This window comes from Melospiza melodia, chromosome 11 (assembly GCF_035770615.1).
Source record: "Melospiza melodia melodia isolate bMelMel2 chromosome 11, bMelMel2.pri, whole genome shotgun sequence".
In the NCBI taxonomy this organism is placed as follows: domain Eukaryota; kingdom Metazoa; phylum Chordata; class Aves; order Passeriformes; family Passerellidae; genus Melospiza; species Melospiza melodia.
This window is the reverse complement of record NC_086204.1, coordinates 3415508-3430403: the sequence shown is the minus strand read 5'-3', so window position 1 is coordinate 3430403 and position 14896 is coordinate 3415508. Positions and strand designations below refer to the sequence as shown.

The following is a 14896-nucleotide window of genomic DNA, read 5'->3' as shown; positions in this document are numbered from 1 at the left end:
CATAAAGAAGGTGACATGTGAAAAGCCCGTTGCTTCAGTGTGGGCAGGGATGGGTGGCACTGAGGAGTCTGTGGTGGTGAATTTGAACAGTTCATCATGATCTCAGCTTTAATTTCCTTCCTGTTTCATTGTTCGTAATAATGCAATGTTTCCATGGGTGGCCTGTTCAATATATGGGAGAGATTGATACTATGCCATACCATATTTGTATTTAGGATAATATTAAAAATATCTGTTTTGGGTAATTAAGTCTTCCAAATGGGAGAGTTCAAAGCTAGTCTGCTAAATACACATTCAGGGTCTGCTGGACTCTTGAGTCCTTCCATAAAGAAAACTGAAACAGAGAGGAGTGAATTCACTTCAAAAGTGTACCTGAAGATGGTACAGTGGTTGATTTTTCCACTGGAACACTAACAAACAATGAGAATGTCTTTTCAGGAGTAAGACAGAACACTTAAAGAAAAGTCTGAGTCACTACTGTTAAATCTCAAAGCTTTCCATGTACTTCATCCTGTTTTCCTGCACCGCTCTGTAGCTGATGGCCAACCTGATTCAACCGTTGTTTTTAGAGACAGCGAACGGAACAGCAGATTTCCATTCTCTCATGGTGTATCTTTTCCAAAGAGGGAAAGTGAAATCCAGTTTAAGAAAAAGGCCCAACCCACAGCTGTGAAACCAATATGTGACGTTGAGGCTGTTTCTGAGCATGAGTGCACCCACCTTGTACATGAGCCAAGGGTGACAGAAAGCATCTGTGTGTTCTGGGTCACCCACATCCCTCAGACCTTGTTAAAACAACCACTTTGGACAGGCCTGCTATAGAAACAGACATGTAATTCTGGGCTTCCAGCATCCCAGAGCCAGGCCTGAATTTCTGCTGTTACTTGTTTGGTGAAATGTGGTGATGTTGTATGGGATGCTCAAGTGGGCTGGAATATCTCTAGAGTTAACAATCTGGGCGACTGATTTTTGCTGTTGCTGTTAGGTTTGTATTGCAAATCAGGTGAGAGACTTGAAAATAGCCAAAGTTGTTGGGTTGTGCAGAGTGAAATAGTTTCTTTTTGAAGAAGAAATAAATCTTTTTGATCTCTTATGCCACCAAATTATGAAGTAGGGACAGATGCTTGTGGAAGAAAGTCAAAAGTCCATTCTTCCCTCCTCAGAAACTCAGGTCTATCCTAACTGTGTAATACATGTTGGTGCAATTGCTATGACAGTCTCCTCTCCTACCAACAAGCCATTCAAAAATAAATAAAAACCCTAACTATCCATGCTATGAAATATTATTTTAGTCAGAAATTTCATATGGGTGTAGGGCTAAATCATAGCAAAATTGGGAAACGACAGGGGGGAGCAAAGGAAGATCAGTGCCATAATAATTTGAGGGATTTACAGTCAAAAGAATAATGTTACTTGAATGCAGTGTCTGTTTGAAGGGTAGCTGATATTTCAAGGGTCTCTTTTATCTTCTGTGAGCTTGAAGTTCTGCAAACAGAGGCATTTGGTCCATGTAAACTGTGTTAAAGCAAACATGGTGATGCACCTTGTGTGGGAGGCACTGCTGTTGTTCCTACTTCACATCAATTAGACTTATTCCTAGTGATCCTGGAAAATAAAATAATTTAAGAGTGACAACTGGAGACTGGCTTACATCATTACAGGAACATCCAGGTGTTGCAGTCAGACTCTCAGGAACACGTTACTTAAAAGTAATACTGGGAGTCTGGGGTCTTCTGTATTTATAAGCTTTGAAAGGAAGATGTAATTTCCAATGGCTTCCAGCTACTACAGTAGGTGATAGTAGGGGTTGGCACTTTTCTATGTTCCTTCCAGCTGTTTTGCATCTGACACAGATTTTGGTTCTGCCCTGGAGGTACAAAGTCCCCAGGGGGTGGCAATAAGAACATGGTCTGTTCTGGCCAGGAGGTGATGTCTCTGAATTTATAGCTTCTCCCTTTGGTACAGAACAGAGTAGAGCTCACAAAGCTCATGTTATTCTGGAAAAATGGAGAATTTGCATGGGTGAGATAAAATCTTGTGTTGCCAACCATGCGAGATACCAGTGTCTCGTGATGGGAACTCATAAAACCAAGACATTCTTTGACTTATTTTCATTATAAACTCCAATGTCACAAAGGTCCTCAGCACTAGAGTTTTGGGAGTGCTGTTGTTCTTAGTTACATATTTCAACCATAATCACAACTTTTCTTTTTTGGGGGTTGTGAGGATGGGTCTGTGTAAGTCAGTATCAGCTGCAGAGAGAAATGGTGAAGGTAAAATTAGTATTTGAATATGGAGATGAGGAGTAGTAACACAGTGAGACTGAAAGGAATTGTGTGTTTCAGTATGTCAGTAGCTACAATGGAAAAATCACTTCAAATAAGATGTAAAACCACTATAAATCTTTATTCTAACTGTATTTTAATGAATAGTTACTTATTATTTTTCAATAAATAAAACAGCAAAGGTGCTACATGCCTGCCTGTTGAATACCAACTTAATAAAAATAAAGCTTATACAAACCTTATATAATTTAAACCATATAGATTTTAGGACATGTCCATTTAGAATATATTTGCATAGTACAACAGCATTCTGGAACTCACACCTATTAACACTTCACAGATTTTTAAAAGAGATATCATTGTCTTGGCATTTTCTTGTTATGCCAAAAATTATCAGTCATCCTAGTTTTTCTTCTGAACTTAATAATCTTTTCCCAATGCTCAGCTTGGAGGTCTTGCACTTCCTAACAATCAGCAGTTCTTTGGGACCTAAGACACGGTTCAGTGTTCATAGTGCAGGTCAAAACTTGGTTTCCACATGCTGTCTTGACTCCGTGGCATGTGAGAGCAGAGGATTTTCTCCCTGTGCTGCTCTCACCCTTATGAAAACCTCACCAGCTTTTATCGTGCATCCTGTTGCCTGTGGAGCTGTTTACATCTCCCAAGACAGGGATTTTCCTTGGCAAGATCCAACCACTTTGGAGGATCTCTTCACAGGATATTTGACAGAGTCTACTTGGCTCTTCATGCCTCAGATACTTTATTTTGAAGTGTTGGTTTGCAGCTGGTTCAAAAGGTTCAGGTAGGATTTGGATTTTAAAAACCTGGGGTACGAATCTCTTTCCATAAGGATATACACTGTTTTCTGGGCTTCATCAAAACTTGTGTGAGTTGGGTCTTGAGCCTTTTTGGCTGTTGCTTCCCTCATCTGATAGTCAATATTGATCTGGAATATTAAAAAAATGTGGTTTAAAAGCTAAGTTTGAATGTAGTCTCTTTTCTACATCTCTTTGTCAATACATGCATTTGCAGCCTTAGAATTCTATGACAGCTCATTGTCACAATAATTGTAAATTGGGGGAAATCAAATACCTGTATCCCAGTTAGGCACAAAAGTGGTTGTTCACTATAGAAATGTAGTTTGTTCTGGAGTCAGAATTAATACAGCTCAACTTTCAGGAACAACCTCCAGTTACTAAAAGAAATCCTATGTTGAATGTCTCCAGTTCAGATATGACCAACATACAGAACTTTAGTTTTTCCAGAAGGTCAGCATAATTTGAAAGACAAGAACTCTTCTGTGGTGCTTCCACTCACAAACACAAAGAATCCCCAAGTACCATGAGCGACCCAAGCTGGGCTGGCTCAATGAAGAGCATCATGTGCTGAGGCCTTTGCTGAGCCCTGCTGGGGCTCTCCCAGCACTGGCCTGCTGCCTGTGGCTGTTTGTGAGGTTTGATAACGTTGCACTGCAGGTAGCTGTGATTCAAGAAGGGACCTGAAAGTGTGTCTGTGTCTTCTAATGCCGCTGAGTGAGTGTGTGAGCGTCTTGGTGGAGCTATGCTTCTCCCTTCCAATTCTGTACAGGCCGGCTTTATACATACCTGCTTAATGGCATCTGACTGAACAAACTCCTCGTAAATCCTTTCTGCTTTGCCATGTAAGTGATCAGACTTGGTTTTCTTGTAATCCTCACAAGCCAACCAGAACTCGATGTTTTCCTCGCTGAACTCTGACTTCAGGAACTCCCGAAAGACACCTTGGCCACCTAAAGCCAACACAAATAATTAATCATTTACTGTATGATACTTGTGACCAGGGAGGAGAAAATAAATACCAGGATTTGTATTGAAATCTGATGAAAAATCTTGCCAAAATACACTGATCTTCGCTTCTTCATCATACAACAGATATTCTAATATTAAGGCTGTTGGGAGTCTTCCTAATCATGTTCAGTGTTTTTAGATCTAGGCTCTGGATCCTGATCTTGTAACAGTGCATTGTAGTCCTTCCTAAATGAAGTGTCTTAGGGTATAAGTAGAGAGAAATTCCAGATTAAACTGATTGTCCTAAATTGATTAAACTGATTATCCAAGGATTAAAGACTGATCAAAATGAGCTATTTAGGGGTTAATAGCTATACTGAAAATGGAAAGCGACCCCAAAACCCAACTTGGAAGCCAAGCTGTAGCACTGTCCAAGTTACACCAGAGCTGTAAAAAACTGAAGTGTACCTGCCCATTGTCTGACTCTATACAATGCCACAGCTTTTCCTGTTTGGTGAGATTAGATAAAACTTTGTCCTTAGAGTCAGAACCAAGTCATACTGAGGTAACAGACTTACTTTGGCTGGCCAAGAGCTTTTCCAAAGACTGTGACCACTGAATAACTTCCTCTGCAGAAAGCCTAAGGTGACAAGAAAAAGAAAAGGCTTTAGGGAAGAAACCATGGGGTTTTGTTCGTATGTTGGAAGGAGTCAAAGTTTATAATTTATTATTATATTCCAGGTATTTTACTAAATTTATGTCTTTGTCATAATCTGAGATCCTGGAGACAGGCCATATCAAGAAAAATAATCAGAAATGGAAAAAATTTGGAACTATGATGTTATCTTGAATTCTATTCCCAGGAAAACTATGATAACTCTGATAAACTATTTTGTAACTATGATAAAATTATTTTGTACCTCTACTTCTGTTTCCATATTTTTGCAATAAGAATGGTAATACCCCTACTCCTCATTTAAGTGAGAAGCATTTTTTCTTGTAAAACTTTAGAGAATGGTTACAGTGTCCCTCTGATAAAAATGGATTTAAGTGTAGTGTCTTCTCCCTCACTGTTCGATGCAGACAGATCCAATCACTAATTAAAAATCCTTAACTCCATGAGTAGTTTCTAACTACTAATGTTCACCTCTCTTGTATTTTGGAAATTCTAGATGCTTTTACAGTATTTGTTGTTCTAGAAGTAGTTTAGAAATGAAGTAATTTACCATGCACTAATCTAGCTATGATTGCATTTTATAACTCAGTGGGTTTCCATACTTACATGACATTTCTAGAGCTGGAAGTCTTGATCCCAGATTCAATATGTGGCACCATGCACTTCAAATAACTTTTGAGATCTGCACCACTGAAACAATGAACAGACATTTTTTAATCAATTAGAATTGCAGTAGCACTTAACTTCTATTTAAATTTTCTTCCAACTTTCAGAGACAGCTCCATTCTATTACTGAAGTCTGAGAAGTTACATATCCAAGTAATTAAAAAAATAATACTGAGGGCCCCCACTGTATCCAAATTCTGTTTTGGATTACTTAAAGTAATCAATTAATTGGTATGCCTCAGCTCAAGCTTTTTAAAATGATGTTGTAGTCCTGGGCTTTGAGCAGGTTTTGTTCATTTAACCTGAACTGCAGCACTAATTCTTAATCTCCAAAATTAGTAGATTGTAATTTGCATTTCTAATACATTAAGTTTTATACTAAGGTGTGTATACTTACAAAGCCTTTTGCTTCTTTTTATGGACTTTGCCTTTTGCAAGCTTGCAGTCTTCTTTTCCATTTAATTCAGTCATGTTGTCATGGGAGAAAAAGAATCCAGGCATTTTCCTTGGCTCTAACGTGAAGCACCTCTGGCCGTGAGGATCCTCCAGCCCCAAGTGACAGCTCCCTGCCTCTGCTGCTGCCTTTTATTGACGCAGGCAGCCCTGGGAGCTGGGGTGAGCAGAGCTGTTTATCATGTGTCTTCATCACAGACTCTGGAAGTTCCCCTTTCAGTGCTCAGTGACGTGAGTCTTTTTTGAGAAAAAAAAACAGACAGCAGTGTCTCGTGGTTGAGGTTATACCAGATGAGGCTGAATTGCTTTGGGGTTGTTATGTGTCACTGTGTATGTCTGTTACCAAAAAAAACCCACCAACAAAACCCTCCAGAACTTTGAATTCTTGTCCCTTTCTGATGGGTACTTGCAAGTCAGAAGTAGTTTTTGGTTTGATCAACAGAACTGCAAATACTGCAGTTTTTTCTTGACAAAATTGACTTGTTGCATGCCTGTGTCCTGCAATTTCATACTTGTTAGTTGATTAGGTGGGCAGAAGACAAGGGGAAGGTACTTTAACATACCCCAGTAATAAAGTTCTATATGCAACAACCTATTTGCAAGTCCCCTGTTGCTCAACATTACCTTAGACAGGTTTGGTTGGACAAGCTGTGTGAAAATATTTCGATGTGGTTTTCCCAGGAAGGGGTTTTGAAGCAGCAAGAACTTATTTAATTTGGTTTAATTTTTGCAATTCAGGTTCTTAGGAAGCACAATGCCATATTTCAGGAATACCTCCCTAATTTTAAGTGACTTGGCATGTATAAATATTAATTAGGATAGAGCTGTTGTTGTAAACACAATGTGAATATTACAAGCTGTTTGAGGGAGGTGCAAGTTGTTTGTACATACTTAAGCTCCACTGCATAAAAGCGGCCATGGATATAAAGACAAAGGATTAAGCATAACTCTCTATCTGCCCAGAGTGGTGATTTAGACATTGAAATACTTAATCTGGCCCCTGAGCATCTCAATTTCTGCTAGTTTGCTTGAGTTCTTTTTTTTTCTGTGATGTTTCAAATTTTTTTTTTTCCTTTTTGGTGTTTTTTGTTGTCGTTGTTGTTTTGGAGTGTTTTTTTTTTTTTTTTTTTTACTAAATAACGTGGGCCACTTTGATTACTTATGAATAGCTCGTGAATGATGTGTGCAGGGCTGCATATGACGGTGATTGCTGCTGACACATCCCCGGCTTCCTCTGGAGCTGCAGTGCCAAGGGCTGCAGACAGATGTGCCAGGACAGACGGCCAGCCCCAACCACAGCAGCTGCCCGCTGAGTGCTGGCAGTGACACAAGTGTGTCTGCAGGAAATATTTATCTCCAGGTGAACACTGCCCTTTGTGCCAGGGCAGAGGTGTTTGCTGACTGCTCTTACCCCCCAGAACAGGGCGCAAAAGGAAGGAAGGAAGAGATGTTATCAGCGCCGGGTCTGTTTTCGTATCTAACCTGCTCGGTTTTGACGTTCTTGCCCCCCTCAGCGTCTCATCGCGCTCCCTCACTTAGGAGCCGTCCTTGGAGGGATGTTCCATTGCTGGCAAGGTCTGAAGGACGATGCATCCAAACCCTTCTCAGAGGAGGGCAACAAAATGGTAAAAAGCATCAGGGAAAATAATTACCCATCTCATCTCCCAGAGCTCTGTAGCCTCAGGCTAAAAGTAGGGCAATGTCTTGAACTTATGGCAGCCGGTCATTATAAGTAATCCACCAGTGAAGTTCTGTGAGAGTGAGGGTACAGGATGGCTTGCTTTTTTGTACCTGGTATCAACGATGGGCTGTTGACACTTCATTTACTAGACGAGGAATGTCTTTTCTCCATTTAAAATGCAATTACTGTCTTTCGCTTTGGGATTTGTTGAACATATCAATGCATGCAACAGGTGCTGAGTCAGACCTTCCTGTAGAAAGGAATTCTCATGCTACTGAGTCTCATTGCACTTCACCTTCTTGCAATAAATATTGTCTTGAATAAAGAAAAAACAGCATTCTTGTAATTTGCATCAGGGTAATGCTGCTGTCCCACAGCATTTGAATTGCTTTCCGGGTCACACAATACTTGAATTGCTTTCCAGGTACTTTATTTGTTGGAGGAGGCCAGTGGTAGTATGGGATAACTCTTAGGTGACTTGTTTCTTGCAGAGATACCACACCACTGGACCCTAGGGGAGGTGGTGACCTTTGCTTTGCAGTCTTGTTGCTACTGGACTCAAATACAGTCAAAAGTGAAGTAGGAATAGGTTGAATACTATGCTGTGAATGAGGAAAAAGTTGTGCCTGCCAAGCAGACCACCTGGAATTGGCTGATGTCCTTATGTTCCCTGTTCTCACACCCCAAATTAATAGTGCTCTTAACACACTGGGGAGTCCTCTCCAGTATTCTACATCACTAAAACCCCAATCTCTGCATTGCTGCTTGCTCTCCTTATTCCTGGACAAATTCAGAAAAAAAAAAAAAAAAAGTCAGTGCTGCCTCTCTGGTTTAGCCTAAGCCAGATCTACTTGTAAACATGTGTAATGATTCATGCAGGTGGGTACATGTAGAAATGTACAAATGAAGAAAGAAGACCGGGTGTTGTGAGTGTCTGCTTTGGAGAAAGGATGAACATTTGGCACATAAACTCCTAGCTTAGGTTCCTAGAAAGTGTAAAGACAATGTAAAGCCCCTATATCCTCCTGCCTTCCTGTAAATGCTGCTCAAACTCTGCAAAACCAAAGCCTACTGTATCCATTAGCAGACATGTCAATATGGGACTATGATTATCAGTCCCTTTTTTCCTATTTTGTGGACAAATGCTTTCTTCCTCTGAGTAACTTGGATCTTCAGGCATTCTTTTTTTCTCAATGGAATGTTTCACTGACTCTGGTTCACTCTTTTATGCAAACCTACTCATCTTTAAGGTTTTACTTGTAAAGCCCAGTGCAAATTTCCCAGTCTCAACAATGGGAAAACCTGTGTACGAGACTGAGGTACATGTACAACTGAAGTGAGAGGGAAAAGAGGAACTTTAATATTCATAGGGCTGGCAAGAATTTTTGTTTTATTGCTGCAGCAACATTCTCCTTCTACAGACCACAGAAAAACCAGGGAGAGACCTGCATGGAGTTTCCTAAGTGAAAAATTCTTTGCTAACTCTGACTTTGGTAAGTGGTTCTGCTTTATGAGAGAGTTGGACTAGGTCGCACAGGTGGATTAGATGTTGACTCCCTACAGTTTTCATTATTCTATTGTCCTGAATACTCTGAATTGACATTTCTAGTGACGAAAGTGCTGCTTATTTGAACTTTAAAAATACAGTGCTTCAAACCCACATGCATTCATCCATATTGAATATTGGGTCACTGTCCTTGTTTCCTGTAGACAAAAATGTCTAGTGGGATTTTACATGATGCCATAAGGAATAGTCATATTCTGACACAGCAGAAAGCTTTTCATGTAACTTCTTCACTCCTAATTTTCTGGATTTCTTTCCATTTCATTATGGGATGGTTGGTAACAGACCACAAACTTAATCAACAAATATACTTTTCTCTGTTTCATGCATGATAACCAATTGTTGCTTTAAATACTTCCTCACTTAATAACTATTTGCTTTTCCTATTATTAGAGAAAATTGCAAAAATATTTTAAGCCTTACAGTTTTAGAGTTTATTAGAATAATATCATTATTTGATACAAAACCCTCTTTGTCTTAAGGCTGGCATTGTCTTAGTTGATTCTGTCCAGTGAAAGGACACAAGAAAACTTCTTGCAGGAACAGTACCATAACTAGCTGTCACCAGCTGGTTTCTACTCTTTTCCAGATTTCTTGTAGGTTTGTGATGAGTAATTACTCCAATTTTATGTGCACAGGATTTACTTACAAATATTTGTTAATATTCGGCCTGTTTCTGTGCATCGTTTTCTATTCTGTCTGGAGACCACTTGGTAGAGATAAAGTGAAAAAAATGTGAGAAAATTTCCAAGTTCAACACTGGACAGGTTCGGTTAAAGCAAAGAAGGCAAAAAGTTCCGTGAACTCCAAGTCCCATTTGCTGGTCAAAATTATTTCTAGCTTCTGCTTCTCTTTTTTGTTTCTTTTTGGTCACTCTTGTCTGGCCTTACCCTCGCTCATTCTCCACTTCAGCCTCACTTTGTTTCTGAGTTGCTCTGTTTTGGCTTAGGCAAGTTGTCGTCTTCCGCGTGTGGCCAATTTCCAGCTTTGCTGCGCTCTTGCTGCTGGGCACAAACTTCCCAGGGGTTGATCTGACCCCACCTGTGCCGAGCTCGGGTGCCCAGTCGGGCAGTGCTGCCCCACGGCAGAACTGCCCTTGCCCGTCACGCAGCCGAGCGCCGGCTTGGCTGTGAAAACAAGTGATTTCTCTGAAATGCATCTGTCTCTAATGTGGCCTTAAAGAAACCAGCCGCTGATAATCCATCTCTCTAGCACTTAAGGGAAATAGAAACTAGTTTCTGTGGGAGAGGAAATAGTGCGCATTAGAAAAACAAAAAAAAAAAAAAAAAAAAGGGCGGTGGGTGCTTTTGAGCTGCAGTGATATTATTTTGAAATGTTAACATTTTCTCTCATATTATGTAGTCGGTCAATAACAGAGTAGCCATGGTAGCCATCATGAATTATTTTTGGAATTAATTTCTGCTACAAGCAAAAGTTTTTTGGAACGAAATCTTGAAACTACCAAGATCAAAACCTTGCTGCTGGTTTTAGCAGACTCATTTTTGGTGTTGGACTGATTTGATTGAGAATTGGATCTTTTTGAGGGCTATTTTTTGGGGGTTTTTTTGAAATTAAGATGTTCCCCATGTTAGATTTTGTTCCTGATTAATTCAATGAGTTCTAATATTGCAGCCAGTAAGGCATGAATAGGGCGGAATGGCATCAGACTCCTCAAAATTCAGGAAGAGTTCTGGATTTGAAAAATAAGTGGAGCCTAATGCCAACCTGCATCAAGGAATGCCACAAGCTAAACATTGAGTAATGATCCACCACCTGAGAGTGTCTTGTGGCACAGGGTCAATGAGAGACCTGACTGTGAAGGACAAGGGACCAGAGCTTTGCTGAAATCTGTTTTTAGCTTTTTCCCTTCCTCACTATAAAATGGCAATGCAGGAACATTCCTGCAAAATTCCAGTTCAGCCCAAAATTCCCCCATCTGTCTCTGAAGTATCTGCAGAATGCTTTTAGGGGATTTTTTTTTTTGGTAGGGTTTCCCCTAGTGTCTGAGGGAACCTTGTGGAGTTTGGGGTTTTTTTTTCTGTACCAAGACAGTGAAGGAGAAATGTGGCAGGAGCCAAGTCATTGTGGAGAGCACACAATGATGTTTTCCCTGTTTTTATGAATCACATGGGGACTAAAATACAATCCAGTCCCTGCATCCATTCTTGTAGGCCTACTGGATCTGTAAAGAGATGACAACAGGTCTTTCCATTGTCTGTCTCAACCTCTCAATGTCTCCATGGGTGCTGTATTCTCAGTTTTTGTGACTTTAGTTGTGTCCCCAACCTCTCTGACTGCTTCACATGGCTGTTGCAAGTCACCATTACCTACTGGAAGCCTTTGATTTGAAACTTTGTTGAATAAAATTTTTCTTACGGTTATTATTTTTTCTATGGCATCTTTGCAAACTTTCATGACTTGACTTTACAGAAAAATGATATGAATATTTATGATAAATGTTGTTGGCATTAAGGGTTGTGTTTATATGACAGTCAGTGCAAAGAATTAGATGTGTATTTCCTCACCATACTAAAGCATATTTCACTGACAAGCATATCCAGTAATTCCCTCTTTTTTATGACCGTTTCTTAATTAGACTGTAGCAAGCTTACACCGTTTATCAGAAACCTGATCCTTTTCTTTCTGGGGTTTTCTATCTGAAATAAATTAACTGTTGAATTTCTGTGAAATCAGGGGACTTTTGGTTCTCAGCCAGACTGGCTGACACCTGGATGAAGAAAGGAAAAAAAAAAAAAAAAGAAAAATCTGCAGTACAGCGACTTCTGGGTGCCGAGGGTGATGCTTCCTGTATCTGCTGCTGGGTAGGGCAGGAAGTGTTCATCGCTCACCATCTGGGAAATGCACACATTTCTCATTATCTCCTCACGTTTTCATGAGTCCCACACTGCACTGAACCAGCACTTGTTTCTCATGTCTTATTAAGCAAAACAGACTGAGAGCAGGGCCTGTGGCACTGGGGTGTGAAGCAGTTTGCTGAGTTTCCACTGTCAGCATGGAAATGTGACATGTGAGTACAGTACAAGCTTGGCTTTCAAAGCTTGAAGGCTTCAGTTTCATCTGAATCTTAATGGAGAAAAATCAGATGCTTTTTCTCTCTGAGATGGTAAAATTCCGTATCGTTCAGTATTATAATAACAAACATTTGATTGAACACAGCAAGCTGAAACTCAAGGTATGAATTTAAGAAATGTTTTTAAGAACTTTTGAACAGTAGAAATATTACTTGAAGCTTTTAGTGGAGTTATGCTGATAAAGAATTCTCTGAAGAATTGCACAGTGTCTGTTTTATACTTGGTGTTATGAATTTCCTTGTTGAATTTTCACTTCAGTGCCAGCCCAGATATGGCTCTCTTTAACAAAAAAAAAAAAACCAACAACAACAAAAAAAAAAACAAAAAAAAAAAACCAAAACCAAAAAAACCACCAAAAAAACCATCACAAGGCTGGGTTCATCCAAAGATTGCCTTTTTTACTGGAAACCATTCAAGACACAAGGAGGATCTGTCCTGATACTCAGGAGAACCAGCAGATGTATCAGGGGACTATCTTGGCAAAGCAAGGAATTCATGATGGTGCTCAGACGTAAAAAAAAAAAAACCCAAACAACAACAACAAAAAAATCCCACCAAACAACAACAACAAAAAACCCTCAAGCAAACAGATAAACAAGAGAAAAGCACCACAAAATCACACAAATTTAAAAAACCCACCCCAAAAAAGAAATCCCAATAAAACAAAAACCACAAAAACCTCACCCAACAGCAACATCGAAGAAACCCCCAAAATAAAAAAATACCCCAAACAAAAAAAAAGTCCTTCTCAAACGCCAACCAAAAAACTCAACAGCAACTAGGGAATGGAAGAATGGATGTGCTAAATAGAAGGGAATTTGAAACATTGTCCAGATCATGGATATACAGAAAATAATCTTCCCTCTTCAGGGCAGTGGAGCAGGCAGCCTACAGTGCTGAGTTGTCTCCATCCTTGAAGATTTTCCAGACCAGACTGGATAAAGCTATAAGCAATATGATCTAAGCTCATAACTGATCCTGCTTAAAGCAGGGGGGGTTGGACCAGAAACCTCCTCATTTTGTTCCCAACATGATTTATCCTGAGATTCTATGTATAACTAATGAATAATGACTAGCATATAGAAGTCTAATTCTGTCAGAAGAGAACTACTTGGGAAAGAATGGTAATTGTAGAAAGTAATACAGGTTTCCAGATTGACTTTTTTGGATGAGAACTACACATTGGAAGTGCAACATTCAAATCACCATTTCTTCTGTCTCCCTCTGAAAATACTTGCCTGGTATATAGGTGAAGTAGCAGAAAGTTGCTTCAAGAAATGGGAAAACTGAAGATGGGTATGAGGTCTCAATTTAAATCTATAAAGATTTAAAAGCTACATGTTTTCCATTATGATCTCTGAGAACTAGCTCTTCTTGTGATGAACCAGGAAAGGAAGAGAGTTTAGCTGTATTTCCTGTCATTTACTTTGAATCTCACCTGCTTAATTTCAGTTCTATGGAACTGAAATATTTGCAACAGAAAGACTTGGATTTCCTTACATTTACTTTATTTGCAGCTTTCTGTTATGTCACAGGGACAGACCCTGTCCATCCCACTGGTGAGCCTCCCTCCCTTCCGTATGACTTGCACATGACTCCCCCTGGAACACTGGGATGTCTGGGAACGCTCAGGCTCGGGCTGAGCAGGGCTCTGAGGCACCTGCTCCAGCTGAGGGTGTCCCAGCTTGTGGCAGGGAGCAGGACCAGGTGGCCTTTCCGGCCCCTTCCAACCCAAACCCCTTTAGGATTCTATGCAATGCCTGCGCTGGACTGGCTGTGCTGCTGGTGCGCTGATGGCACCTCTGTGCGTTTGGGGACAGTCCAGCAGCTAGCTGACCGTTCCTGGGAAGAATGGGGGCAAAGACTTGTTACTAAAATGAAAGTCTACTGAAGTTCTTTGAGAACAGAACTCCTCCTGGATCATACACCGTTTAGTTAAAGACAGTTATACAAATGTTTGTTTGTGTTTGTCAAACAAACAAATGAGTGACAAGACAAATGTTCCTGAATGTATTCAGCCATGTCACTAGTGCCTGTGCTTGGCACCTGTGTTCAAGAATGAGTGCATGCTTAACAAAGCCTTTAGTGTCTGAGTTTTATTGAGAACAGCCTGATCCTTCACACCTTCTTCTGGCAGGGTTCGGAACAGAGTTTATGTACGTGCCCACAGTTTTGCCAAAATAAATATATGCACTTCTTTGTGTCCCCGCATATCTGTCTTCTCTATAAAGTATGTGGGAAATGACTGTGCTCTAATTTACATCTAAATTGCAGGACATGGGCCCTTGTAATTCAGAACTACTGCTCAGTTCCTTGTTAATTATCTGTGTGGAAGACCACAGGCCTTGGCTGACAAAAGCACTGAATATAACCTTTGTGCAAAAGAGGAGTTGTCACACACTCAGACTGGATTTTCCTAGTATGCGTCATTATGAAAAACCAAACTCCCGTGTCCCACCAGTTCCCCACCTGTGGTGAAAACTCCTTATTTCAGCCCTGACCTCCTCCACAGACAATTAAAACTGCCATTCCTGCAGTGTGGGCTGCCTGGTTTGGAATTCCCCACCAACTGTGGTCTGTACATGTCAGTAAACCAGGTGAGCTTTGATAGATGCGACCACTTCCCTTTAATTTTGAAATTAATTTGAAGATGAAGACAAAAAATTATTTCAGTGTGCAAAGCAAGATAACCAAATCTGGAGGGAAGGTTTTA

At 40.2% G+C, this 14896-nt stretch overlaps 1 protein-coding gene across 2 annotated transcripts; it reads right to left on the bottom strand.

The window, feature by feature from the left end:
• Positions 1-2450: 2450 nt before the first annotated feature.
• On the bottom strand, positions 2451-6073 carry RGS1 (regulator of G protein signaling 1). 2 transcript variants are annotated; one of them, XM_063165148.1, is made up of 5 exons: positions 5791-6070; positions 5334-5417; positions 4630-4691; positions 3890-4053; positions 2451-3231 (listed from the first exon to the last, which is right to left on the bottom strand). In XM_063165148.1, exons 1-5 carry the CDS (start codon positions 5892-5894, stop codon positions 3046-3048), a joined length of 600 nt encoding a protein of 199 aa, XP_063021218.1. In that variant the 5' UTR covers positions 5895-6070; the 3' UTR covers positions 2451-3045. The 2 variants fall into 2 exon arrangements, with proteins under 2 accessions (XP_063021218.1, XP_063021217.1); XM_063165147.1 differs by lacking the exon at positions 2451-3231 and having other exon boundaries at positions 3452-4053; positions 5791-6073.
• Between the last annotated feature and the right edge of the window lie 8823 nt (positions 6074-14896).

Bases quoted from the DNA above. Each gene is read 5' to 3' on its own strand.
- RGS1 (XM_063165147.1), bottom strand. From the start codon at position 5,894: ATGCCTGGATTCTTTTTCTCCCATGACAACATGACTGAATTAAATGGA. The intron at 5,418-5,790 runs GTAAGTATACAC...TCATTGTTTCAG, and splicing joins AAAAAGAAGCAAAAGGCTTT to TGGTGCAGATCTCAAAAGTT. The intron at 4,054-4,629 runs GTAAGTCTGTTA...TGTTGGCTTTAG, and splicing joins AAAGCTCTTGGCCAGCCAAA to GTGGCCAAGGTGTCTTTCGG.